General features: G+C 46.9%; 1 protein-coding gene across 1 annotated transcript in view; it reads left to right on the top strand.

The window, feature by feature from the left end:
- NFAM1 (NFAT activating protein with ITAM motif 1) overlaps nt 1-26,179 on the top strand; it is a 53,814-nt gene that overhangs the window by 3,615 nt on the left and 24,020 nt on the right. Inside the window, exons 2-4 of the mRNA XM_068272027.1 lie at nt 1,091-1,387; nt 2,701-2,831; nt 19,032-19,133. Of these exons, the coding sequence (XP_068128128.1) occupies nt 1,091-1,387; nt 2,701-2,831; nt 19,032-19,133 (530 nt within the window). The remainder of the gene's footprint in view (nt 1-1,090; nt 1,388-2,700; nt 2,832-19,031; nt 19,134-26,179) is intronic.

The raw sequence follows: 26,179 nt of genomic DNA, 5'->3' as shown, positions 1-26,179 counted from the left end.
TGATCTCTGCTACCCCCAGTATGTACAGTATACGCTGTTACTCTGTGCCTGTACTGATAGTAATCTAGCTGCAGTGTGTGCCGATCTCTGCTACCTCCAGTATGTACAGTATACGCTGTTACTCTGTGCCTGTACTGATAGTAATCTAGCTGCAGCGTGTGCTGATCTCTGCTGCCTCCCGTATGTACAGTATAAGCTGTTACTCTGTGCCGGTACTGATAGTAATCTAGCTGCAGCGTGTGCTGATCTCTGCTGCCTCCCGTATGTACAGTATAAGCTGTTACTCTGTGCCTGTACTGATAGTAATCTAGCTGCAGTGTGTGCTGATCTCTGCTACCTCCAGTATGTACAGTATAAGCTGTTACTCTGTGCCTGTACTGATAGTAATCTAGCTGCAGTGTGTACTGATCTCTGCTGCCTCCAGTATGTACAGTATACGCTGTTACTCTGTGCCTGTACTGATAGTAATCTAGCTGCAGTGTGTGCTGATCTCTGCTGCCTCCAGTATGTACAGTGAAAGCTGTTACTCTGCACCCTTACTAATAGTAAATTAGCTGCAGTGTGTGCTGATCTCTGCTGCCTCCTCTATGCGCAGTATAAGCTGTTACTCTGTGCCTGTACTGATAGTAAACTAGCTGCAGGGTGTGCTGATCTCTGCTACCTCCAGTATGTACAGTATAAGCTATTATTTTGTGCCTGTACTGACAGTAAACTAGCTGCAGTGTGTGCTGATCTCTGCTGCCTCCAGTATGTATAGTAGAAGCTGTTTCTCTGTGCCTGTACTGATAGTAAACTAGCTGCATTGTGTGCAGACTTCTGTCTGTTTTAATTGATTACCTCGGTGGTTGGATAGGATTGATCATCTGCAATATTGTATTGTTAATGGACACCTTTCGTATTAGTGTGTATAGAAGCATCCAATTTTGATTGGACAATTTTTCCTCCTCCATGTTATATGAGGGTTCAGAATCTGTTGGCCTCATACTTCATGGTGGTGGTAAAATTGTCAAACCAAAACTGGCTGTGTGTAGCAGGCTTTAGGGCAGATAAATTATTAATGACAGATAGTAATGGTATTTGTGTTGTACAGGCTGCAGCATCACACAGAGTCCTCAGATTCTCGTCAGCTTCACCGACCAACCGGCAGACATCAGCTGTGCTGTCACCTTCCAGGACACGGACCCCGAGCAGCAGGTGACATCTCGCATCTTCCACCATGACTCCCGGCAGACCATCGGAGCCAGCGAGACGAGAGCCAGGAACAATGGAACATCGAAAATCGTTATAAGTCACACAATCACTGCTAGAGAGTCCGGAGCCTACCTCTGCCAAGTCACATGTCACAGCTCCACCAAAACTGGCAGCGGCACCTACATACATGTCAGAGGTGAGAGTCTGTGTCACCCTGCAGGGGGAGGGGCAGGCTAGCAGCTCCCTTCTGTCTGTGTCACCCTGCAGGGGGAGGGGGACCCTGGCAGCTCCCTTCTGTCTGTGTCACCCTGCAGGAGGAGGGGCAGACTGGCAGCTCCCTTCTGTCTGTGTCACCCTGCAGGAGGAGGGGCAGATTGGCAGCTCCCTTCTGTCTGTGTCACCCTGCTGGAGGAGGGGCAGACTGGCAGCTCCCTTCTGTCTGTGTCACCCTGCAGGAGGAGGGGCAGACTGGCAGCTCCCTTCTGTCTGTGTCACCCTGCAGGAGGAGGGGCAGACCGGCAGCTTCCTTCTGTCTGTGTCACCCTGCAGGAGGAGGGGCAGGCTGACAGCTTCTGTCTGTGTCACCCTGCAGGAGGAGGGGCAGACTGGCAGCTCCCTTCTGTCTGTGTCACCCTGCAGGAGGAGGGGCAGACCGGCAGCTCCCTTCTGTCTGTGTCACCCTGCAGGGGGAGGGGCACACTGGTAGCTATGTCTGTGTCACCCTGCAGGAGGAGGGGCAGACTGGCAGCTCCCTTCTGTCTGTCACCCTGCAGGAGGAGGTGCAGACTGGCAGTTCCCTTCTGTCTGTCACCCTGCAGGAGGAGGGGAAGACTGGCAGCTCCCTTCTGTCTGTGTCACCCTGCAGGGGGAGGGGAAGACTGGCAGCTCCCTTCTGTCTGTGTGACCCTGCAGGAGGAGGGGCAGGCTGGCAGCTCCCTTCTGTCTGTGTCACCCTACAGGAGGAGGGGCAGACTGGCAGCTCCCGTCTCTCTGTGTCACCCTGCAGGAGGAGGGGCGGGCTGGCAGCTCCCTTCTGTCTGTGTAACCTTGCAGGAGGAGGGGCAGACTGGTACCTCCCTTCTGTCTGTGTCACTCTGCAGGAGGAGGGGCAGACTGGCAGCTCCCTTCTGTCTGTGTCACCCTGCAGGAGGAGGGGCAGACTGGCAGCTCCCTTCTGTCTGTGTCACCCTGCAGGAGGAGGGGCAGACTGGCAGCTCCCTTCTGTCTGTGTCACCCTGCAGAAGGAGGGGCAGGCTGGCAGCTCCCTTCTGTCTGTGTCACCCTGCAGGAGGAGGGGCAGGCTGGCAGCTCCCTTCTGTCTGTCACCCTGCAGGGGGAGGGGTGGACTGGCAGCTCCCTTCTGTCTGTCACCCTGCAGGGGGAGGGGTGGACTGGCAGCTCCCTCCTGTCTGTGTCACCCTGCAGGAGGAGGGGCAGAGTTATAATTTTCTTCTGTCGCCCTGCAGGAGGAGGGATGAGGTCACATCTAATTGGATATTTTGTCTCTAGATTCTGGCTATGTAGAACCCTCTGGACCTGCTGATACTCTGTGCTCGGTCCTGATTGCTCTGTGTGTTGTCCTGCTGCTGCTATCTGGGACGGGAACCTACCTGGTGGTGCCATTCTTCTGGAAAAAGCAGGTAAAGAGAAATTAAAGGATTTTCAGATACAGTTGTATTCCAGTTACTGTTTCGTTTTGTAATGACCAGATGCATGTGGTCACCACATAACCCATTAAAGGGACACTGTAGGGGGTCAGCGGAAAATAAGTTGAACTTACCCTGGGCTTCTAATGGTCCCCCGCAGACATCCTGTGCCCGCGCAGCCACTCACCTACGCTCCGCCCCCCCCCCCCCCCCCCGCAGACATCCTGTGCCCGCGCAGCCACTCACCTACGCTCCCCCCCCCGCAGACATCCTGTGCCCGCGCAGCCACTCTCCTACGCTCTCTCCCACCCGCAGACATCCTGTGCCCGCGCAGCCACTCACCTACGGCCCCCCCCCCCGCAGACATCCTGTGCCCGCGCAGCCACTCTCCTACGCTCTCCCCCCCCCCCCCCGCAGACATCCTGTGCCCGCGCAGCCACTCACCTACGCTCCCCCCCCCCCCCCCGCAGACATCCTGTGCCCGCGCAGCCACTCACCTACGCTCCCCCCCCCCGCAGACATCCTGTGCCCGCGCAGCCACTCACCTACGCTCCCCCCCCCCGCAGACATCCTGTGCCCGCGCAGCCACTCTCCTACGCTCTCCCCCCCCCACAGACATCCTGTGCCCGCGCAGCCACTCACCTACGCTCCCTCCCCCCCCCGCAGACATCCTGTGCCCGCGCAGCCACTCTCCTACGCTCTCCCCCCCCCCCCCCCCCCGCAGACATCCTGTGCCCGCGCAGCCACTCTCCTACGCTCTCCCCCCCCCCCCCCCCGCAGACATCCTGTGCCCGCGCAGCCACTCTCCTACGCTCTCCCCCCCCGCAGACATCCTGTGCCCGCGCAGCCACTCACCTACGCTCCCCCCCCCCCCCCCGCAGACATCCTGTGCCCGCGCAGCCACTCTCCTACGCTCTCCCCCCCCCCCCCCCGCAGACATCCTGTGCCCGCGCAGCCACTCACCTACGCTCCCCCCCCCCCCCCCGCAGACATCCTGTGCCCGCGCAGCCACTCACCTACGCTCCCCCCCCCCCCGCAGACATCCTGTGCCCGCGCAGCCACTCACCTACGCTCCCCCCCCCCCGCAGACATCCTGTGCCCGCGCAGCCACGCCACTCACCTACGCTCTCCCCCCCCCCCCCCGCAGACATCCTGTGCCCGCGCAGCCACTCACCTACGCTCCCCCCCCCGCAGACATCCTGTTCCCACGCAGCCACTCACCTACGCTCCCCCCCCCCCCCCCCGCAGACATCCTGTGCCCGCGCAGCCACTCACCTACGCTCCCCCCCCCCCCCCGCAGACATCCTGTGCCCGCGCAGCCACTCTCCTACGCTCTCCCCCCCCCCCCCCCCCGACATCCTGTGCCCGCGCAGCCACTCACCTACGCTCCCCCCCCCCCCCGCAGACATCCTGTGCCCGCGCAGCCACTCACCTACGCTCCCCCCCCCCCCGCAGACATCCTGTGCCCGCGCAGCCACTCACCTAAGCTCCCCCCCCCCCCGCAGACATCCTGTGCCCGCGCAGCCACTCACCTACGCTCTCCCCCCCCCCCCCCCGCAGACATCCTGTGCCCGCGCAGCCACTCACCTACGCTCCCCCCCCCCCCCCCGCAGACATCCTGTGCCCGCGCAGCCACTCACCTACGCTCCCCCCCCCCCCCCGCAGACATCCTGTGCCCGCGCAGCCACTCACCTACGCTCCCCCCCCCCCCCCCCCGCAGACATCCTGTGCCCGCGCAGCCACTCACCTACGCTCCCCCCCCCCCGCAGACATCCTGTGCCCGCGCAGCCACTCACCGATGCTCCGGCCCCGCCTCCGGTTCACTTCTGGAGTTTCAGACTTTAAAGCGGATCCAAGATGAAAAACTAACTATAACAAGTAACTTGTCTATATATCTTATCTACAGTTTAGATAGTTTAAACAGCAAATCTGGCTGCAAACAGCTTTAATAGAAAATGATTATTTCTTCCTGTGATACAATGACAGCAGCCATGTTGTTTGTAAACATTACACAGAGGCAGGCTTATCTGCATCTTAACCACTTCACCACTGAGGGGTTTTACCCCTTGACCACCAGAGCAATTTTCACCTTTCAGCGCTCCTTCCATTCATTCGTCTATAACTTTATCATTACTTATCACAATGAAATGAACTATATCTTGTTTTTTTCGCCACCAATTAGGCTTTCTTTAGGTGGGACATTATGCCAATAATTATTTTATTCTAATTGTGTTTTAATGGGAAAATAGGAAAAAAAATGTGGGAAAAATTTTATTTTTTTTCAGTTTTCGGCCTTTATAGTTTTTAAATAACGCATGCTACTGTAATTAAAACCAATGAAATTTATTTGCCCATTTGTCCCGGTTATAAAACCATTTAAATTATGTCCCTATCACAATGTTTGGCGCCAATATTTTATTTGGAAATAAAGGTGCATTTTTTTCAGTTTTGCATCCATCCCTAATTACAAGCCTATAGTTTATAAAGTAACAGTGTTATACCCTCTTGACATAAATATTTAAAAAGTTCAGTCCCTAAGGTACCGTATATACTCGCAAGCAAGCCGAATTTTTGACCCCCCAAAAGTGGGCCAAAAGTTGGGGGGTCGGCTTGCTTGCGAGTCATGGGTGGGTGGATAGGTGCTGTCCCTCCACGCTCCCCCCGCGGCCGCCGCCGCTGCTATTACCTTAGGCGGCGCCGCTTCCTCTATCCCCGTCCTTCGGTAACTCATTCACAGCAGCGCGACCCCCGCTGCTGTGATGACGCAGGAAACCATAGAGAGCGGTTCCCATAGTAACGGCATCGCCGCTACAGGAAGCCGCTCTCTATGGTTTCCTCGTCATCACAGCAGCGAGAGGCGCGCTGCTGTGAATTAGTTACCGGAGGAGGACGGGGATAGAGGAAGCGGCGCCGCCTAAGGTAATAGCAGCGGCGGCGGGGGGAGCGGGGAGGGACAGCACCTACCCACCCACCTACCTACCCATACTGGGGCACTATGCTAGCTATACTGAGGCACTATGATAGCTATACTGGGGCACTATGCTAGCTATAATGGGGCACTATACTAGCTATAATGGGGCACTATACAAGCTATACTGGGGGCACTATACTAGCTATACTGGGGGCACTATACTGGGGGCACTATACTAGCTATACTGGGGCATTTTACTAGCTATACTGAGCACTACCTACCTATACTGAGCACTATACTAGCTAAACTGGGGCACTATACTACCTATACTGAGCACTATACTAGCTAAACTGGGGAACTTCACTAGCTATAATGAGCACTATACTAGCTATACTGAGCACTATACTAGCTATACTGAGCACTATACTAGCTATACTGAGCACTATACTGGCTATACTGGGCACTATACTGGCTATACTGGGCACTATACTGGCTATACTGAGCACTATACTGGCTATACTGGGCACTATACTGGCTATACTGAGCACTATACTAGCTAAACTGAGCACTATACTAGCTATACTGGGCACTATACTGGCTATACTGGGCACTATACTGGCTATACTGAGCACTATACTGGCTATACTGGGCACTATACTGGCTATACTGAGCACTATACTAGCTAAACTGAGCACTATACTGGCTATACTGGGCACTATACTGGCTATACTGGGCACTATACTGGCTATACTGAGCACTATACTAGCTATACTGAGCACTATACTAGCTATACTGAGCACTATACTAGCTATACTGAGCACTATACTAGCTATACTGAGCACTATACTAGCTATACTGAGCACTATACTAGCTATACTGAGCACTATACTAGCTATACTGAGCACTATACTGGCTATACTGAGCACTATACTAGCTATACTGAGCACTATACTAGCTATACTGAGCACTATACTACCTATACTGAGCACTATACTAGCTATACTGAGCACTATACTAGCTATAATGAGCACTATACTAGCTATACTGAGCACTATACTAGCTATACTGAGCACTATACTAGCTATACTGAGCACTATACTAGCTATACTGAGCACTATACTAGCTATACTGAGCACTATACTAGCTATACTGAGCACTATACTGGCTATACTGAGCACTATACTGGCTATACTGAGCACTATACTAGCTATACTGAGCACTATACTAGCTATACTGAGCACTATACTGGCTATACTGAGCACTATACTAGCTATACTGAGCACTATACTAGCTATACTGAGCACTATACTACCTATACTGAGCACTATACTACCTATACTGAGCACTATACTGGCTATACTGAGCACTATACTAGCTATACTGAGCACTATACTAGCTAAACTGGGGCACTATACTAGCTATACTGAGCACTATACTGGCTATACTGAGCACTATACTGGCTATACTGAGCACTATACTAGCTAAACTGAGCACTATACTAGCTATACTGAGCACTATACTAGCTATACTGAGCACTATACTAGCTATACTGAGCACTATACTACCTATACTGAGCACTATACTAGCTATACTGAGCACTATACTGGCTATACTGAGCACTATACTGGCTATACTGAGCACTATACTGAGCACTATACTGGCTATACTGAGCACTATACTAGCTATACTGAGCACTATACTACCTATACTGAGCACTATACTAGCTATAATGAGCACTATACTAGCTATACTGAGCACTATACTAGCTATACTGAGCACTATACTAGCTATACTGAGCACTATACTAGCTATACTGAGCACTATACTAGCTATACTGAGCACTATACTAGCTATACTGAGCACTATACTACCTATACTGAGCACTATACTAGCTATACTGAGCACTATACTGGCTATACTGAGCACTATACTAGCTATACTGAGCACTATACTAGCTATACTGAGCACTATACTAGCTATACTGAGCACTATACTAGCTATACTGAGCACTATACTAGCTATACTGAGCACTATACTAGCAATACTGGGCACTATACTGGCTATACTGAGCACTATACTAGCTATACTGAGCACTATACTAGCTATACTGAGCACTATACTAGCTATACTGAGCACTATACTGGCTATACTGAGCACTATACTAGCTATACTGAGCACTATACTAGCTATACTGAGCACTATACTAGCTATACTGAGCACTATACTGGCTATACTGAGCACTATACTGGCTATACTGAGCACTATACTGGCTATAATGAGCACTATACTAGCTATACTGAGCACTATACTAGCTATACTGAGCACTATACTGGCTATACTGAGCACTATACTAGCTATACTGAGCACTATACTAGCTATACTGAGCACTATACTAGCTATACTGAGCACTATACTAGCTATACTGAGCACTATACTAGCTATACTGAGCACTATACTAGCAATACTGGGCACTATACTGGCTATACTGAGCACTATACTAGCTATACTGAGCACTATACTAGCTATACTGAGCACTATACTAGCTATACTGAGCACTATACTGGCTATACTGAGCACTATACTAGCTATACTGAGCACTATACTAGCTATACTGAGCACTATACTAGCTATACTGAGCACTATACTGGCTATACTGAGCACTATACTGGCTATACTGAGCACTATACTGGCTATAATGAGCACTATACTAGCTATACTGAGCACTATACTAGCTATACTGAGCACTATACTAGCTATACTGAGCACTATACTAGCTATACTGAGCACTATACTAGCTATACTGAGCACTATACTAGCTATACTGAGCACTATACTAGCTATACTGAGCACTATACTAGCAATACTGGGCACTATACTGGCTATACTGAGCACTATACTAGCTATACTGAGCACTATACTGAGCACTATACTAGCTATACTGAGCACTATACTAGCTATACTGAGCACTATACTAGCTATACTGAGCACTATACTAGCTATACTGAGCACTATACTACCTATACTGAGCACTATACTACCTATACTGAGCACTATACTAGCAATACTGGGCACTATACTGGCTATACTGAGCACTATACTAGCTATACTGAGCACTATACTGAGCACTATACTAGCTATACTGAGCACTATACTAGCTATACTGAGCACTATACTGGCTATACTGAGCACTATACTAGCTATAATGAGCACTATACTAGCTATACTGAGCACTATACTAGCTATACTGAGCACTATACTAGCTATACTGGGGCATTTTACTAGCTATACTGAGCACTATACTAGCTATACTGAGCACTATACTAGCTATACTGGTCACTATACTAGCTATACTGAGCACTATACTAGCTATAATGGGGCACTATACTGAGCACGATACTAGCTATACTGAGCACTATACTACCTATACTGGGCACTATACTAGCTATACTGAGCACTATACTAGCTATACTGAGCACTATACTAGCTATACTGGGGCATTTTACTAGCTATACTGAGCACTACCTACCTATACTGGGCACTATACTAGCTATACTGGGACATACTGGGGGGATCACGCGGCCAACGTTTCCTACCGCCGGCTTACATGAGGGTCAATCATTTTTTCCTGTTTTTTGGGGTAAAAGTGGGGGGGTCGGCTTACATGCGGGTCGGCTTGCTTGCGAGTATATACGGTAACTATTTATGTATTTTTTTTAATTGTAATTTTTATTTTTTTTTATTACAGACGCTTGCAGGAAGTACAAGGAGGCTGGGAAAGTTTTCTTTTTTGACAATGATCGCGCTGCTTATCGGAGAAGCAGCGGATCATTGCGGGGCTTAGATCAACGAACGGGAATGGATTGTCCCGTTCATTGATCTCCGGGCGAGCGGCTGGCGGCGTGTTTACGAGCGAGTGTGCGCGCTAGAGCGAGCAGGAGCGCGGGCAGTGGCGGGGAAAGTACGGATTTCTCCGACCCTGGTGGTGAAAGGATGGAAAAAGGGACGGAGAAATCCGTACGCGTGGGGGTAAAGTGGTTAAGCACTCAGCCTGTGAAAAAAACCTAATCCCCCCTCCTCCCTTCTCCGCCTCTGAAATCAATGGCTAGTAACACCTCCTCCTCTTCCTGCCCAGACTGAGCTCCCATGAGCCCTTGCTACTGCCAAGGCTCTCTGAAAACCTGTGGGCGTGGTTTATTTAGTTTATAGGGAATTTAGAGTATTAAAAACAAAAAAAAGTATTTGGCTTGAGGAATGCCCTATAAACAATAGGAAAGGAACACAATTATGCAATGAGTAAAAGTTCACCTCGGATCCACTTTAAGGCCGCTATCGAAGCCTCCTCGGCCTCCATAACACCTGAGCAGTGCCACAGGCTGATTGTCTCCATGCCACGCCGCATTGAAGCAGTCATTTCTGCAAAAGGATTACCGACCAAGTATTGAGTGCATAACTGAACATAATTATTTGATGACCTTTTTTGTTTTAAAAACACTTTTCTTTTATAGGTCGGATGAAATATGCTAATTTTTTGAGACAGGAATTTTGGGTTTTCATGAGCTGTATGCCAAAATCATCAATATTAAAACAATAAAAGGCTTGAACTACTTCAGTTGTGTGTATTTGAATCTAAAATATATGAAAGTCTAATGTTTATCAGTACATTACAGAAAATAATGAACTTTATCACAATATGCTAATTTTTTGAGAAGGACCTGTATCTGGCAGAGGGAACCAGCCGCTCCAGGCAGAGCTCCTTTTCATGTCTCTCTCAGATGACATCACTTCCTGCAGCACAGACTGCCCCAGCCACGGCCTGCAGTTTGTTAGAGCACTGTGTCTATGCTCCTCCCCATTCAAATCGATGCAGAGCCAATTAACAGCAGGAGACCCGTCCACAGGGCCTGTCGCTTCTTTATTCATCTCTGGGCTGCATCAGGAATCTCTGTTTATTATAGCAGAAATCTAGAATGTATTGAAGGAAATCTGCAGCCTGAAAAAAAAGCAATTTAGCTTACCTGGGGTTTCTTGCAGCCCCTTGCAGTCATCCTTGGCCCGCGCCGTCCTTTTCGAGGCCCTCCAGTCTGGCGCTTGGCGCTCAGGGATTTTATTTGTTGGGACTTATATGGTTAATTTAATTTTTTGGTCAAATGAAATATAAAACATGGATTTTTTTTTAAAAATAAAATAATAAAAAGAGAAAACCTCGTTTTAACCTCTCATCCCCACCCCCACAGGCTGGTATTCCTGGGGGTGTGGGGTGTGGAGCTCCACCCTCTGAGTGACTAATGTTACCCAACGTGCTCCAAAATATTGGGGGGTTCTCTGCCAAATGATTTACCTAGACCTCTGTCTGCTAGCAGGACTCTACTAAGCAGGTCTTAAAGGATACCCGAGGCGACAATAAACTAATGAAATGAATGGTTGTAAAGATCTTCCTTCTCCTAAAAATGACTTTTTAAGATGTTTCCACAGTTTTATTTTATATTTAAATATTTTTAAGTTGTAACTGTTTTATTGCTTTTGCTCAATTACACATTCATTGAAGTATGCTAGAGCTAAAATCTATGAACTATTGAACCTTTTTTTATCTCTTTCCTGTTCTCAGAAGCCATTTTCTGCTAGGAAAGTGTTTTATAGTTGGAATTTCTTATCAGTGAGGGTCACACTGTAGTCACTTCCTGTCTGAGTCAGGACTGAGTCAGCCACTTACATACCTGATATTTAACTCTTTCAGGCAGAGAAAGAAAAAAAAAGGAACACAGCATAGTTATTGGTGTGCCAGGCACTGTACATACACATGTCTATCTCTTCATGTCACATGTCACTTCGGGTATCCTTTAAGTCTTAATGGACATTTGAGCTCTCGCTAACCCCTATTTTCTTATAGATAAAATTTCACTTTTTTTCTAAACCAGTTTAGCTGAATTATGGGAAGTAACAGATTTATTGTCATTAGGAAGTTCTGCTCACCAGGCACTCTCAGTACTCTCTGCTTCGTAGGTGCCTGTTCCTGCCTGATTCCTGTGTATTGTTTTTGTTTATAGGTTATGTGTTGTTGGCGTATTTTCCTTCCCTTGGGGCAAGAAGCCTGTTTTTCTAGTTGTTATGTTATTTTCATTTCACATACATTATTGTGTCGTGGCATGCTTCTGCTGACTCGGCCATTCTGTAGTGAATGCCTATTTCGGGTGCATGAAAAAAGGGCGCCAGGAACAAAGGGCCTGGATGGATAACAAACTGGCGCCAGTGGATAACGAAATCTCAATAACGATGAAAATTGTTAACAAAATTATCGGGAGATAGAAAAAAGATATTAACGTTAAAAATTGTTACATAATTCAACAATACAGCTTAACCCATCCCTACTCTCACACAGAACCCTCCCCAGGTGGTGCCTAACGCTAACTACTAATCCCCCCCCCCCCCCCCTGTGTTGCCTAACTGCCGCACAGGTGGTGCCTAACCCTAAACCCCTCTCCCCCCCGGTGGTGCCTAACTCTTACCCCCCCCCCCCTCTGGAGTTGCCTAATCCTAACCGCCCCCTGGGTGGTGCCTAACCCTAACCACTCCCCCTGCAGAAACACCCCTACACACATATCTTTGATAACATAAAATCTGTACATACAAACAAAATAATTTGACAAAACTATAACGCTGCAAGCTTCTAAAACGATAACATATTTCAAAAACTATAATGTGCTAATGTTGATAACGATATTTCTCTGGCGCCCTTTTTTCTGCTTTGGCCACCGTAATAACGATAATTGCATTAGAGTCTATGGCGGCGCCCTTTTCTCCACCCACAGCCGGCGCCCTTTTTTCCTGCCTCCTCTTTTTCTGTTCAACTTTCAACACAAAACAATAAACATTTAAGTAGACATCTCAATCGCTTGCCGGTACAGACCGGTGATCTGGATAGGTGACTTTTACTTCAAGGCTGGCTTTATATCTGGCCGGAGCATTGTGGTATGATGCTCCGCCCCCTCGCATCGAACGCCAAAAAATCGTATAACCCTGCAGGTCCGAAAGGGTCCCCCCACACGCTGCTCGCACGCCCCCCTGCACTCCCTTCACCGCCCCTCGCTTTACGATGGCTCCCTGCTGGGCAGGAAGTACATCACCGGGATTCCCGACTCCTCTGTCATCTTTGTGTTGTGCGTCGCCCTGCCGCCGCCAACAAATGTAACATTTCTGCATTGCGCATTGACAGATGTCGCACAGAAATGCGCGGTTAACTTTGCAGCTGGTCGGTGGCGAATCAGAAACTTCCGCTGCACGGTGACGCAGTTAGTGCGCAGGGCCCTGTACACTTTCTTTGTTGTTGCGTTACCTTGCTTGTCTCCCACCGACTGCTTTCTCTCCCGGAGCCCGACTGCTCCCAAAGACGGGCCGCTCCGTACTGCGCATGCACAAGGGTGCTCTCTCGCGCATGCACAATATGGAGCAGCCTAGAACCTTCCCTCTCCTTAGGGGAGGATCTGTTTTCAGTCTTGCTTCAGACTCCCTTTGAGGGTTTGCTCACACTGCAGGCGCTTTCTGCTTTTTTTTCGCCCGCTTGCGGTTTTTAAAAACGCCCTCCGACTGTGTGGCTATAGAATGTCTATGAGAAAGTTCATATCAGCGCGGGTTGTGCGGCTAGCAAAGCGTTGCCTGGACCATTTTGGGGGCGATTCCGCCTCAATGGAAAATATAGGAGAAACACAAAACGCTCACAAAATCGATTTGTGTAGCGATTGCATTCACGTTTTTTTAAGAATAAATACATTGTATTTATTCTTTTCCGGGTCAAAGAGTTCACTTCCTGACTTGCATCAGGGAGTGAATTACAAAACTGCTCGGGAAAAACCGCTTAGAAAACCGCTAAGCACAAAAGCGAATCGCCAATCCAAGCGCCGGGAATCGGAAAAAAAGACGTCTCAAAAACAGCCCAATGCGGATGGACACGGGAGCCGAACGCAATGTGAAAAATTTAAAAATTGAAGCTATGAAATATCCGTAGAGAGAACTGGATGAGTTTCCACAATCAGCTGCAAAGTCTTTATTCTCCCATAGGGCCTGATTCACAAAGCGGTGATAACTCAGTTATCACGCCTAAAAGACTTTAGGCGTGATAAGCTTTGCACAGCTGAGTTAGCACCGTTTTGTGCTCTTTATCGTGCGCAAAGTTCCGCGCGCAAAGTTTTGCGCACGCAATCGCACAACTCCGCACGCAGCGCCCATAGGGTTTAATGGGCACATTGCGCGCACTGCACCGTGCGCCGCGCGATTGCGCGCGCAAAACTTTGCGCGCGGGATTTCGCGCGAGTTTCATTTTATCACGCCTAAACTGAGTTTAGACGTAATAAAGGGCTTTTCACAGGCGTGCAAACACTTTGCACCGCTTTGTGAATCAGGCCCATAGACTCTACCTGCACCCCCAACTTGTGAAATGAGTCCCCTGCTTCCAAAAACCTTGTCTTGAAACATTCATCACTTGATCAGAAGCAGCTGGGCTCAGGGAGTTAGTTTCGGACACTGTGGGTGGGGCTACTGATGCCTGGGTTACATCATCCTGCTGGTCAGACTGCAAGGGCACTGGCACAGACTGAATTTCTCAGAGAAGGCTGCAGACTGTAGCACTGACAGTCTGTGGAGTAAGAAGTGACTGGTGTTTGGGTTCCTGACCAAGTATTTTATTTATTTGACAACCAGTAATCAGAGGACACTGATAAAAGTGATCTTTTTTTTTTTTTTTTTTTTACAATTTTTAGCAAACTATCACATGTTCAATAAGATCATTGAGACTACGTTCACAGTGGGACGTGGCGGAGCTGCGTTATAAAGTCTGATAACCCAGATTACCGCACTGCAATGCTAATACTATGGGACGCTCACAGTGCGACGTTAGCGTTGCATTGTAACGTGTAGCGTTATGGTAACACACTGCTGCACATGTTACCAAGTACAGGGAAGCATACATTTCATTGCCTGTATGCTTTACTGTATCTACTGTATGCGACGGAAACACAGAATTAATGTTACCACCTTCTTTTTTGGGTTGTGTTGGATTGCTGCATTGTGATTTTAAAGAATACCCGAAGTGACATGAGACATGATGAGATAGACATGTGTATGTACAGTGCCTAGCACACAAATAGCTATGCTGTGTTCCTTTTTTTTTCATTCTCTGCCTGAAAGAGTTAAATATCAGGTATGTAAGTGGCTGACTCAGTCCTGACTCAGACAGGAAGTGACTACAGTGTGACCCTCACTGATAAGAAATTGCAACTATAAAACAGTTTCCTAGCAGAAAATGGCTCTTGAGAGCAAGAAAGAGGTAAAAAGGGGAATTTCTTATGGTGCCCGCTGACTATACAATTTTGAATGGTCGCCCGAGCGATCAGATATATGAGGAAATAAAATGTAATACATTGATTTTTGGCACCATCAACAAACTAATCTGTACTTCTTATGCATCCCAACCGATTATAAAAAAAAAGTTTTTCCATTTTACTAAATTGCCATTGAACGATCACCATTAAAGGGGAACTGAAGTAGGAGGTATACGGAGGCTGCCATATTTATTTCCTTTTAATCAATGCCAGTTGCCTGGCAGCCCTCCTGGTCTATTTCTCTGCAGTAGTATCTGAATAACACCAGAAACAAGCATGCAGAGAGTCTTATCAGATCTGACTTTAGGGCCTGTTCAGACTTGCTGCGTTTGTAGAACGCGTATAAATTCAAAGAAACGCAAGTTGAAAAAACGCATGCGTTTTTCTTGCGTTTGAATGCGTTTTCTATTGCGTTTTGCACAAACACGTGACCCAGGGGAAAAAAAAGAATTATGGGAACCGCAGAGGAAAACGGACGCTAAAAACGCAATAGTACGCGTTTTTGATACGCGTCCATAGACTTTCATTGCGTCCGTTTCTATGCGTATCGCACAGAACTGCGTGCAGCAATGCGGATGAGAAACGTATGCGTCTCATACGCATACATGTGAACTACCCCATTAAAAAGCATTACGAGCCGTTTCTATGCGTTTTTGGTACCAGTACGCGTTCCCTGAAAACGGCTAGGAACGCATATAGTCTGAACAGGCCCTTAAAGTCTGAAACACCTGATCTGCTGCATGCTTGTTCAGGGGCTATGGCTAATAGTATTAGAGGCAGAGGATCAGCAGGGCTGCCAGGCAACTGGTATTGCTTAAAAGGAAATAAACATGGCAGCCTCCATATCCCTCTCTCTTCAGTTCCCCTTTAAGATGGCCACACACCATACAATTTTCTAAATATCTGTTCAATTTAAGAATTGCAATCAATTTTTCTGACTGATTGTAACATTTCAAAAATATAACCAATGTACCACACACCTATGTTCAATTTTTCCCCAATTATGATAAAAATGATTGGAAACTCTGAGAAAATTGCTAGGGTGTGTATATTTATAAATTGACAATCTAACACGCACCATACAATCTTTAGAAAGATGAAGAAAAATATCTGGCATTCCGGATCTATAAAAATCGAAGAAAACGAGAAATCCAATCGGATTTTTCAGTCGAATGAAAAAAAGCTTTCAATTTTTTCAGGAGATCCGATCGTTTTTATTGAATTGCCGTAAAATCAGATCATTTTATTGTATCGTGTGTGGCCACCTTTAGAATCATTCACAGTCGATTTGGGACATCAATGAGATATCTTTTCCACCAATCCAATCGCATTTATCTGATCGCTTGGGCAGTTTCTTGCTTAATATTGACCTGTTAGTGGTCACCTTAAATAATACAACTTGCGATCGTATCTATAGCATTTGTGATTGTATCTATGAAAAAATCTGCCATGTGGAACCATGAACGATAATGTGATTGTTCAGGATCGATTAGGCCCATCATCTTCTCTGTTTTCATACAATCTGATCGAAATAATCTGATTGACAATACAATCGTTCACTAAAAATTGTACTGTTAATGCTCTCCTTAAAGAGAATCTGTATTGTTAAAATCGCACAAAAGTAAACATACCAGTGCGTTAGGGGACATCTCCTATTACCCTCTGTCACAATTTCGCCGCTCCCCGCCGCATTAAAAGTGGTTAAAAACAGTTTTAAAAAGTTTGTTTATAAACAAACAAAATGGCCACCAAAACAGGAAGTAGGTTGATGTACAGTATGTCCACACATAGAAAATACATTCATACACAAGCAGGCTGTATACACCCTTCCTTTTTAATCTCAAGAGATCATTTGTGTGTTTCTTTCCCCCTGCAGCTATCTTCCACTGAAGTGTCAGGCTGTTTCTTCCTGCAGAGTGCAGACAGCTCTTCCTGTATGTAATTCTTCAGTATGTGAAAGCCCAGCCAGCTCAGAGGAGGATTTATCCAGCTTGTAAAAGATAATAGAGCAGAGAGAACCTGCCATAATCTAAATAACACACAGGCAGTGTGCAGAGAGGGGCCTGGAGGGGAGAGATGCATCACAGAACCACAACACTGAAGAACTTGGCAGCCTTCCAGACACAGGCTGACAAGTCTGACAAGAGAGAGATAAGTTGATTTATTACAGAGATGGTGATAGTAGAAAGTGCTGCAGTAAGCCAGAGCACATTAGAATAGCTCTTGGAACTTGTAGGATGATAAAAAATAGGATGCAATTTTTGTTACGGAGTCTCTTTAAAGGGAACCTGAGTTGAGAGGGATATGCTGCCATATTTATTTCTTTGTATATGTTACGGCCAGAACCCAAAGTGTGGCCACTTCGGGTTCTGGCCGGCCAATGTGCGATCTGGCCGCTGCGCTCCGGCCAATGTTAGAAATGTTTCCCTCTGAAGATTAATGTGTTTTCTGGCCGTCTCTGGCCAAATGTAGCAAAAGTTACTTCATTTAATGAAATGAAGCCGGCGGCTCACGTTCTCTCTCCTCCCCCCTGCTTCCTCTCCTCCCCAATACTAGGAGCGGGGGGGGGGGGGGGACATGTGTCCCCCTGAGTCGTTCGTCGCGGCAGGCAATCCTGCCGTTCCTGCAGAGCGGGTGCTGGCAGAAGCGATGTCTGAACGGGAACTGGCCACACTTCGGGTTCTGGCTGTAACATATACAATGCTAGTTGCCTGGCAGCCCTGTTGATCTTCTGGCATAAGTAATGTTAGTGTCTAATCCCTGGAACATGTATATGGCTAATCCAATAAAACCAGAGTCAGCTGAATCACCGCACCTGCTCTGCTGCATGCTTGTTCAGGGGCAATGGCAAAAAGTATTATTTAAAAGGAGATAAATATGGCAGCCTCATATCCTACTCACCTCAGGTTCACACATTTAAAGGGGAACTGAAGAGAGAGGTATATGGAGGCTGTCATGTGTATTTCCTTTTAAGCAATACCAGTTGCCTGGCTGTCCTGCTGATCCTTTGCCTCTAATACTATTAGCCATAGCCCCTGAACAAGCATGCAGCAGATCAGGTGTTTCAGTGGTTCAGACTTATAAGTCAGATCTGACAAGACTAGCTGCATGCTTGTTTCTGGTTTTAATCAGATACTACTGCAGAGAAATAGCCTAGCAGGGCTGCCAGGCAACTGGTATTGATTAAAAGGAAATAAACATGACAGCCTCCATATACCTCTCTCTTCAGTTCCCCTTTAAGAACAATGATGGCTGTTGTGAGGCCTCAAAATGTCAGAACAATAGTCATAAAGAAAACACAGAAAAGACAGTAAAACAGTTCCCTGCGCATGATATTCCTTAGTTGTAGGGAACATAGTAATAGCAATGCCAACTGCTGCAGGCCCAGCTTGTCCCTAATCTGTCCCTTGTGACTGTCACTTATGGTGGAACAGTGTCATGGAAGCTGTGATAATGTGTCAGCGCTGGATAAATACATAATAATAATATTTATAGGAGGAAAGGCTATTTTGATCACCGAAAATATCATGTCTTTGGGATTTTGTTCGGTAAGAGAATGAACTGAGGCGCCAGTTCTGAAATTGTTTACCGAGAGTTCCAAAGCCAGTGAAAATATACCTCGTCTCCCAGAATGCTCTGGGAGGAGAATTCCGCATTATTAATCTGCCTTGGCTGTGACATCACTCGGAGGGCGGGACTACATACCAATAGGCAGCAATGTATAGATACAGGAAGTGTTTCTGATGCTGAAACCAGGATAATTACCATAAAAGTGGGTGTCCTGAATAATTTACTGCATTGTATGTCACTACAGGGCCTCTTTAACATGGCCTCTTTTACAGTACACTAGTCATCATGAGATCAGTCCTTTGGGGGAGATAGTAAAATATTCTCTATGTTTCTCACCTATAGGGGGCGTCCCCGAAGCCTAACGGAGGACTATCTTCCAATCGGAACACCTCAGGACCGCCCACCCAACAGCCGGCAGAGGCGACGGGGGAGGCTCTCTATACGGTAAGCCCCACCTCTCCTGCTCCACTATGACTCTAAGGGTGTCCATACACAGGGGTGCTGCTAAGGTTTCTGTGGCCCTAAGAGGCACATCATTTGTGGGATCCCCCCACCAGGTGCCTCTGACATCATGAGAGGCGCTGGGCGGAGCTAACCATGGTGCCCGGACGCTACGCGGCAGGAGAGCGGTAAGATTCGGCGGGGTCTGGTGACTCGAGGCAGAAGGGGGCTGCAGAGCACAGGGCAGCCCAGCTTGAGGCCCCTGTAGATTTTGAGGCCCCCATACATCACTTGGTTTTCAGCATCGATACCCAGCCGATTCTATCATAACAGAGATGGATTGAGGTTCAATGGGGCCCTAGACAAGTAGCAACTTTGGGCCCACCTTTCATGGTCATCTGTCTTTTTTGGTAAGATTTGGTGAGGCTAGCATCAAACAGGCCCCTGGTCTCTCTCTAGGCCCTAGGCAACTCCCTCACTGCCTTGTGGATAACCCTGGATCACAATGATCGAATCTGACAGAGATCATTGCTGCAACATGGCTGCCGAAATCGATCAGGCATGCTGCAAAATCTCAGCCCAATGGGGTTCATCGGCTGTGTGGCGGTAATGGCATTAGATTTCCCTATGGCCGAGTGTGTGCACCCCTCCCCATCGCCCGTGGTTAATGCTGCAGGCTCCTGTGACTCCTCCCCTCCTGTATCCGGCATTGAACAACTCGGATCACACTTGATCTATCTGTTGGGCGATCTGGTGTCAGATTGAGAGGTGTGTGGCCACCTTTATATTCACCAGGTTATACTGATATATAGCGGGGTAATGTTTTGTAGCAAAGTGATAAATGTTTGATATCAGGCAAATAGTTATTGAGTATCCTATGTACAGGGCCGGATTTTCCATAAGGCATTATAGGCACGTGCCTACAGGCGCCTGATGATGGAAAGGCGGTTCAGTCCCCTCTCCGAGTGCCGCCCTCCTTCCCTATGCAGAGCGGAGTGTAAATGAGAGGTTACTCACCTGACTCTCTGCATTCTACTGATGGGATCTCCCTTCAGTGGGAGGCACCACTAACTACTTAATACTGAGGGGACCTCAGGCTACCTAATACTGAGGGACACCTGTAGCTACCTATGATGGGCAAGGGAAGTAAGGGAGAGGTGACAGCTGGGCCAGCCAGCACACTTGCTGTGCGGTTCGGCAGAGGGCGTGTAAGTGCATGGAGGGTAAAGTCTGTGCCTATAGGCTCCTGTGAGGTAAATCTGGGCCTGCATATGTTACATAGTTACATAGCAAGAAGTTTTAAATCAGGATGATACCATTTATTGGCTAACTACAAATGAATAAGAATAAACAAGCTTTCGGCCTTGCAGCCTTCGTCAGGTTTACACCCTTCTGCACAGCTTTGAACCAATTTATAAATTTTGTTTCTGCTATTAATCGGTCATTTGACGTACCAAATCTGGACTCCCAGTTGCTACACACTTTCGGTCCAACGGACACAGCATGGATGATCTTCGTGTCACTGCCCTGAAGGGCGGCTTCAAAACGTCAAATGACCGATTAATAGCAGAAACAAAATTTATAAATTGGTTCAAAGCTGTGCAGAGGGGTTTGAATAAGGACAACAACTTTCTATATTGGTATGAGATTGATGATATATGAACTGTCTCAGCCACTCTAGCTAAACTTGTGAACTAAGAATTTACGATACCTCTGGGTCAATCCTAATACCAGGTCTGTGAGCAGGGAGTAAACAAGGATCCTTATCTTACCCCATTTAGATAGTCTGTTTGTATTAAGGCATCTTAATGACGTATTTATGCTTGAAAAAAATATCTGTTTTCCCTTTTGATGTTGCATGTATATAAGCTGTCTGTACCACCAGCTTGCAAACTAACAGGATGTAAACCTGACGAAGGCTGCAAGGCCGAAAGCTTGTTTATTCTTATTCATTTGTAGTTAGCCAATAAAGTGTATCATCCTGATTTAAAACGTCTTGCTTTTACTGATGGCTAACACGGTACAATACCGTATTGCTACTACTATGCTTGAAGATACCGCAATGTACCGCACTTTCCTGGAACTAAAGAAAGACCTGAAGAAACTTGCAAAACTGGACAGCGACATTTTTTTCTTGACTACATGCAAAAAGGAAAAACTTATACCTCAAGGACTAAGGATACAGAATCCCACCCTGCATACATACAATAGCAGGTTTGCAGAAGAAATCTGCAGGAGGAGCTCGGAGAGAATACGGAATTACCTTATAAGAGTCTGCTATAACCGTAAGAGGGTTACAAAGGATGAGATACAGAGCCTGAAACTGTCTCTGAATGATGACCCCACTGGATATACATGGGATAAACTACAGACCTTCTATGGGAAACTACAGAGATTCCTAATTAACAACAAAAAGAAAAAACTTCAGAGACTTAGAATTAAGAGTGGACGCCTGGATGCACAAGCAGCAGAAAAAGAGCAACCCACAGGTGTAATGAATCTTTCCTCTTATCAGGCTACTGAAGCTGAAATGTCAGTACTCTCCAAAGGCCTGTCATTCTGCCCTGCGAGACCCATAGACAGGATTGCACTCTGTGGAGATATGGAGGAATTTTTCAGAAAGCTGCGACTCAAGGAACACTATCATGATAAGGAAGCCTGTGATACAATGGATAATGGACCAAAACGCACCAGATCTAAAAAGAAGAAAAAAAGATGGACCCCCAAAGAAGGAGAAAACCCGGCCCTGGATAAATACATCAACAAATTCAGACACAGAATCTCTGACAGGATCCTGAGTAAAAGAAAGACACTGGCCCAGAACGTAACACCACAGGAGCGACAGGCCATCAGATCCCTTAAGGAGAATAAGGACATTATTATTAAATCAGCGGATAAAGGTGGTGCCATAGTCATAATGAACACCAGTGACTATATCCAGGAGGCACAAAGACAATTATCCAACACCGCTCACTATGCCAAATTACAGGGGGACCCCACAAAAGGCTACAGGATGGCACTTAATAGGATGGTTAACAGATTGCCTGCAAACATCAGACAACATGTAAGGACCCTTATCCCTGAAGAGCCTAGAACAGGCTGCTTTTACATGCTTCCCAAGATCCACAAAGAGGGAAACCCAGGCAGGCCCATAATCTCAGGGAGCGGAACTCTTACAGAGAACATCTCAGGGTGGCTGGAAAACATCTTGAAACCTCTTGTCTGTAAAAGACCCAGCTACTTACAGGATACCACCCACCTCCTGAACAAACTGACAGCCATCGGCCCAGTACCTGAGGGAACCATACTGGCCACGATGGACGTGGAGTCCCTGTACACGAACATTCCCCATGATGATGGTATTGCGGCCTGCCGTAAATATCTTCAGGGTCAGGGCATACCTGTAAAGCCTATTGCTGGACTGATAAAATTCATTCTCACTCATAATTATTTCACTTTTGGACAGGACCTCTATTTACAGCAGATGGGCGTGGCAATGGGTTCGCGATTTGCTCCACAGTATGCAAATCTATTCATGGCCAAAATCGAAGAGGAATACCTCAATGCATGTGGCATAAAACCCATGGCCTACTTCCGCTTCATTGATGATATTTTAATCATCTGGTCCGCAAGTGAGGATGATCTTCTCCAGTTCCATAGGAACTTCAATGCCTTCCATCCTACAATCAAATTGAAACTTACCTACTCTCACACAGAGATTAACTTTCTGGACACCACCATATACATCAGGGGTAACAACATACAAACCTCTGTGTATCGCAAACCTACAGACCGTCCCACATACCTAAGATATGACAGTTTTCATCCCAAGCACATTAAGGACTCTATAATTTACAGCCAAGCAATAAGGTACAACCGGATTTGTTCTGACAGGATGGACAGAGACAAGCACCTGGATCACCTTAAGAACACTTTCATTAAACAAGGCCCAAATCAGGAAAGCCAGCAACATCCCCAGGACTGAACTCCTGAAATATAAGCAAAACCAGAAAGAGGAACGTGTCCCTTTGGTTGTCACCTACTACCCACACCTGGAAATCTTAAGGAGGATTGCTAAGGAACTTCATCCCATTTTACACAAGGATCACAGACTGAGAACGATATTCCCTAAACCTCCACTCTTGTCATATCGGCAACCACACAATCTAAAACAGATGATTGTCAGGAGCTCTTTGAATAGGCCTCAACAAAACACCCTGCCGACAAAAAATATGTGGGACCTGCAGACCTGCAGACACATTTACTCCACTGACAGGGTAACGATACCAGGTTCACAACAGGAGTACAGAGTACAAGGTAAATTTTCCTGTGGGTCCACCAATCTGGTATATCTGATCATGTGTGCTAAATGCCCCAATGTCATGTACGTGGGAGAAACTGGACAAACACTGCGCAAACGTATGAATGGGCACAGGCACACTATTAATGATACCAAATCTGGACTCCCAGTTGCTACACACTTTCGGTCCAACGGACACAGCATGGATGATCTTCGTGTCACTGCCCTGAAGGGCGGCTTCAAAACGTCAAATGACCGATTAATAGCAGAAACAAAATTTATAAATTGGTTCAAAGCTGTGCAGAAGGGTTTGAATAAGGACAACAACTTTCTATATTGGTATGAGATTGATGATATATGAACTGTCTCAGCCACTCTAGCTGAACTTGTGAACTAAGAATTTACGATACCTCTGGGTCAATCCTAATACCAGGTCTGTGAGCAGGGAGTAAACAAGGATCCTTATCTTACCCCATTTAGATAGTCTGTTTGTATTAAGGCATCTTAATGACGTATTTATGCTTGAAAAAAATATCTGTTTTCCCTTTTGATGTTGCATGTATATAAGCTGTCTGTACCACCAGCTTGCTAACACGGTACAATACCCTACTGCTATAGTTACATAGTTATTTGGGTTGAAAAAAGACATACGTCCATCGAGTTCAACCAGAGAACAAAGTACAACACCAGCCTGCTACCTCACATATCCCTGTTGATCCAGAGGAAGGCGAAAAAACCCTTACAAGGCATGGTCCAATTAGCCCCAAAAGGGAAAAATTCCTTCCCGACTCCAGATGGCAATCAGATAAAATCCCTGGATCAACATCATTAGGCATTACCTAGTAATTGTAGCCATGGATGTCTTTCAACGCAAGGAAAGCATCTAAGCCCCCTTTAAATGCAGGTAGAGAGTTTGCCATAACGACTTCCTGTGGCAATGCATTCCACATCTTAATCACTCTTACTGTAAAGAACCCTTTCCTAAATAAATGGCTAAAACGTTTTTCCTCCATGCGCAGATCATGTCCTCTAGTCCTTTGAGAAGGCCTAGGGACAAAAAGCTCATCCGCCAAGCTATTATATTGCCCTCTGATGTATTTATACCTGTTAATTAGATCCCCTCTAAGGCGTCTTTTCTCTAGACTAAATAAACCCAGTTTATCTAACCTTTCTTGGTAAGTGAGACCTTCCATCCCACGTATCAATTTTGTTGCTCGTCTCTGCACCTGCTCTAAAACTGCAATATCTTTTTTGTAATGTGGTGCCCAGAACTGAATTCCATATTCCAGATGTGGCCTTACAAACTGTGAACCCAGCATTACATTAGGAATTGGTGGAAATCAGTATTGTCACTCTAGCCATGCAGGGGTTATGGGGCTGGCTCCTCCTCCCCCTTGTGCAGAGCAGTGCAGCCGAGCTGTATAGCACCTCCAGCTCCCAATATGTGTCACGTGATCAGGAGGATAACAGGCAGCACAGAGCGTGCGGCTGCCAGGAAGTATAGGGGAGAGACCCGATGCAGCACTGGAGCAGATAACTATTACTCTACTCACTGCTCCACTGCGCTACTCTGCAGTGTAACTATTACTCTACTCACTGCTCCACTGTGCTACTCTGCAGTGTAACTATTACTCTACTCACTGCTCCACTGTGCTACTCTGCAGTGTAACTATTACTCTACTCACTGCTCCACTGCTCCACTGCGCTACTCTGCAGTGTAACTATTACTCTACTCACTGCTCCACTGCGCTACTCTGCAGTGTAACTATTACTCTACTCACTGCTCCACTGCTCCACTGCGCTACTCTGCAGTGTAACTATTACTCTACTCACTGCTCCACTGCGCTACTCTGCAGTGTAACTATTACTCTACTCACTGCTCCACTGTGCTACTCTGCAGTGTAACTATTACTCTACTCACTGCTCCACTGCTCCACTGCGGTACTCTGCAGTGTAACTATTACTCTACTCACTGCTCCACTGCGCTACTCTGCAGTGTAACTATTACTCTACTCACTGCTCCACTGTGCTACTCTGCAGTGTAACTATTACTCTACTCACTGCTCCACTGTGCTACTCTGCAGTGTAACTATTACTCTACTCACTGCTCCACTGTGCTACTCTGCAGTGTAACTATTACTCTACTCACTGCTCCACTGTGCTACTCTGCAGTGTAACTATTACTCTACTCACTGCTCCACTGCTCCACTGCGCTACTCTGCAGTGTAACTATTACTCTACTCACTGCTCCACTGCGCTACTCTGCAGTGTAACTATTACTCTACTCACTGCTCCACTGTGCTACTCTGCAGTGTAACTATTACTCTACTCACTGCTCCACTGCTCCACTGCGCTACTCTGCAGTGTAACTATTACTCTACTCACTGCTCCACTGCTCCACTGTGCTACTCTGCAGTGTAACTATTACTCTACTCACTGCTCCACTGCTCCACTGTGCTACTCTGCAGTGTAACTATTACTCTACTCACTGCTCCACTGTGCTACTCTGCAGTGTAACTATTACTCTACTCACTGCTCCACTGCGCTACTCTGCAGTGTAACTATTACTCTACTCACTGCTCCACTGCGCTACTCTGCAGTGTAACTATTACTCTACTTACTGCTCCACTGTGCTACTCTGCAGTGTAACTATTACTCTACTCACTGCTCCACTGCTTCACTGCGCTACTCTGCAGGGTGGGGAGAGGGTTCTGGGGAAAAGGGCGTGTGTGACTGGGGAGGTGGAGAT

This window comes from Hyperolius riggenbachi, chromosome 3, assembly GCF_040937935.1.
Source record: "Hyperolius riggenbachi isolate aHypRig1 chromosome 3, aHypRig1.pri, whole genome shotgun sequence".
NCBI lineage: Eukaryota > Metazoa > Chordata > Amphibia > Anura > Hyperoliidae > Hyperolius > Hyperolius riggenbachi.
This window is presented reverse-complemented; position numbering and strand designations above follow the sequence as displayed.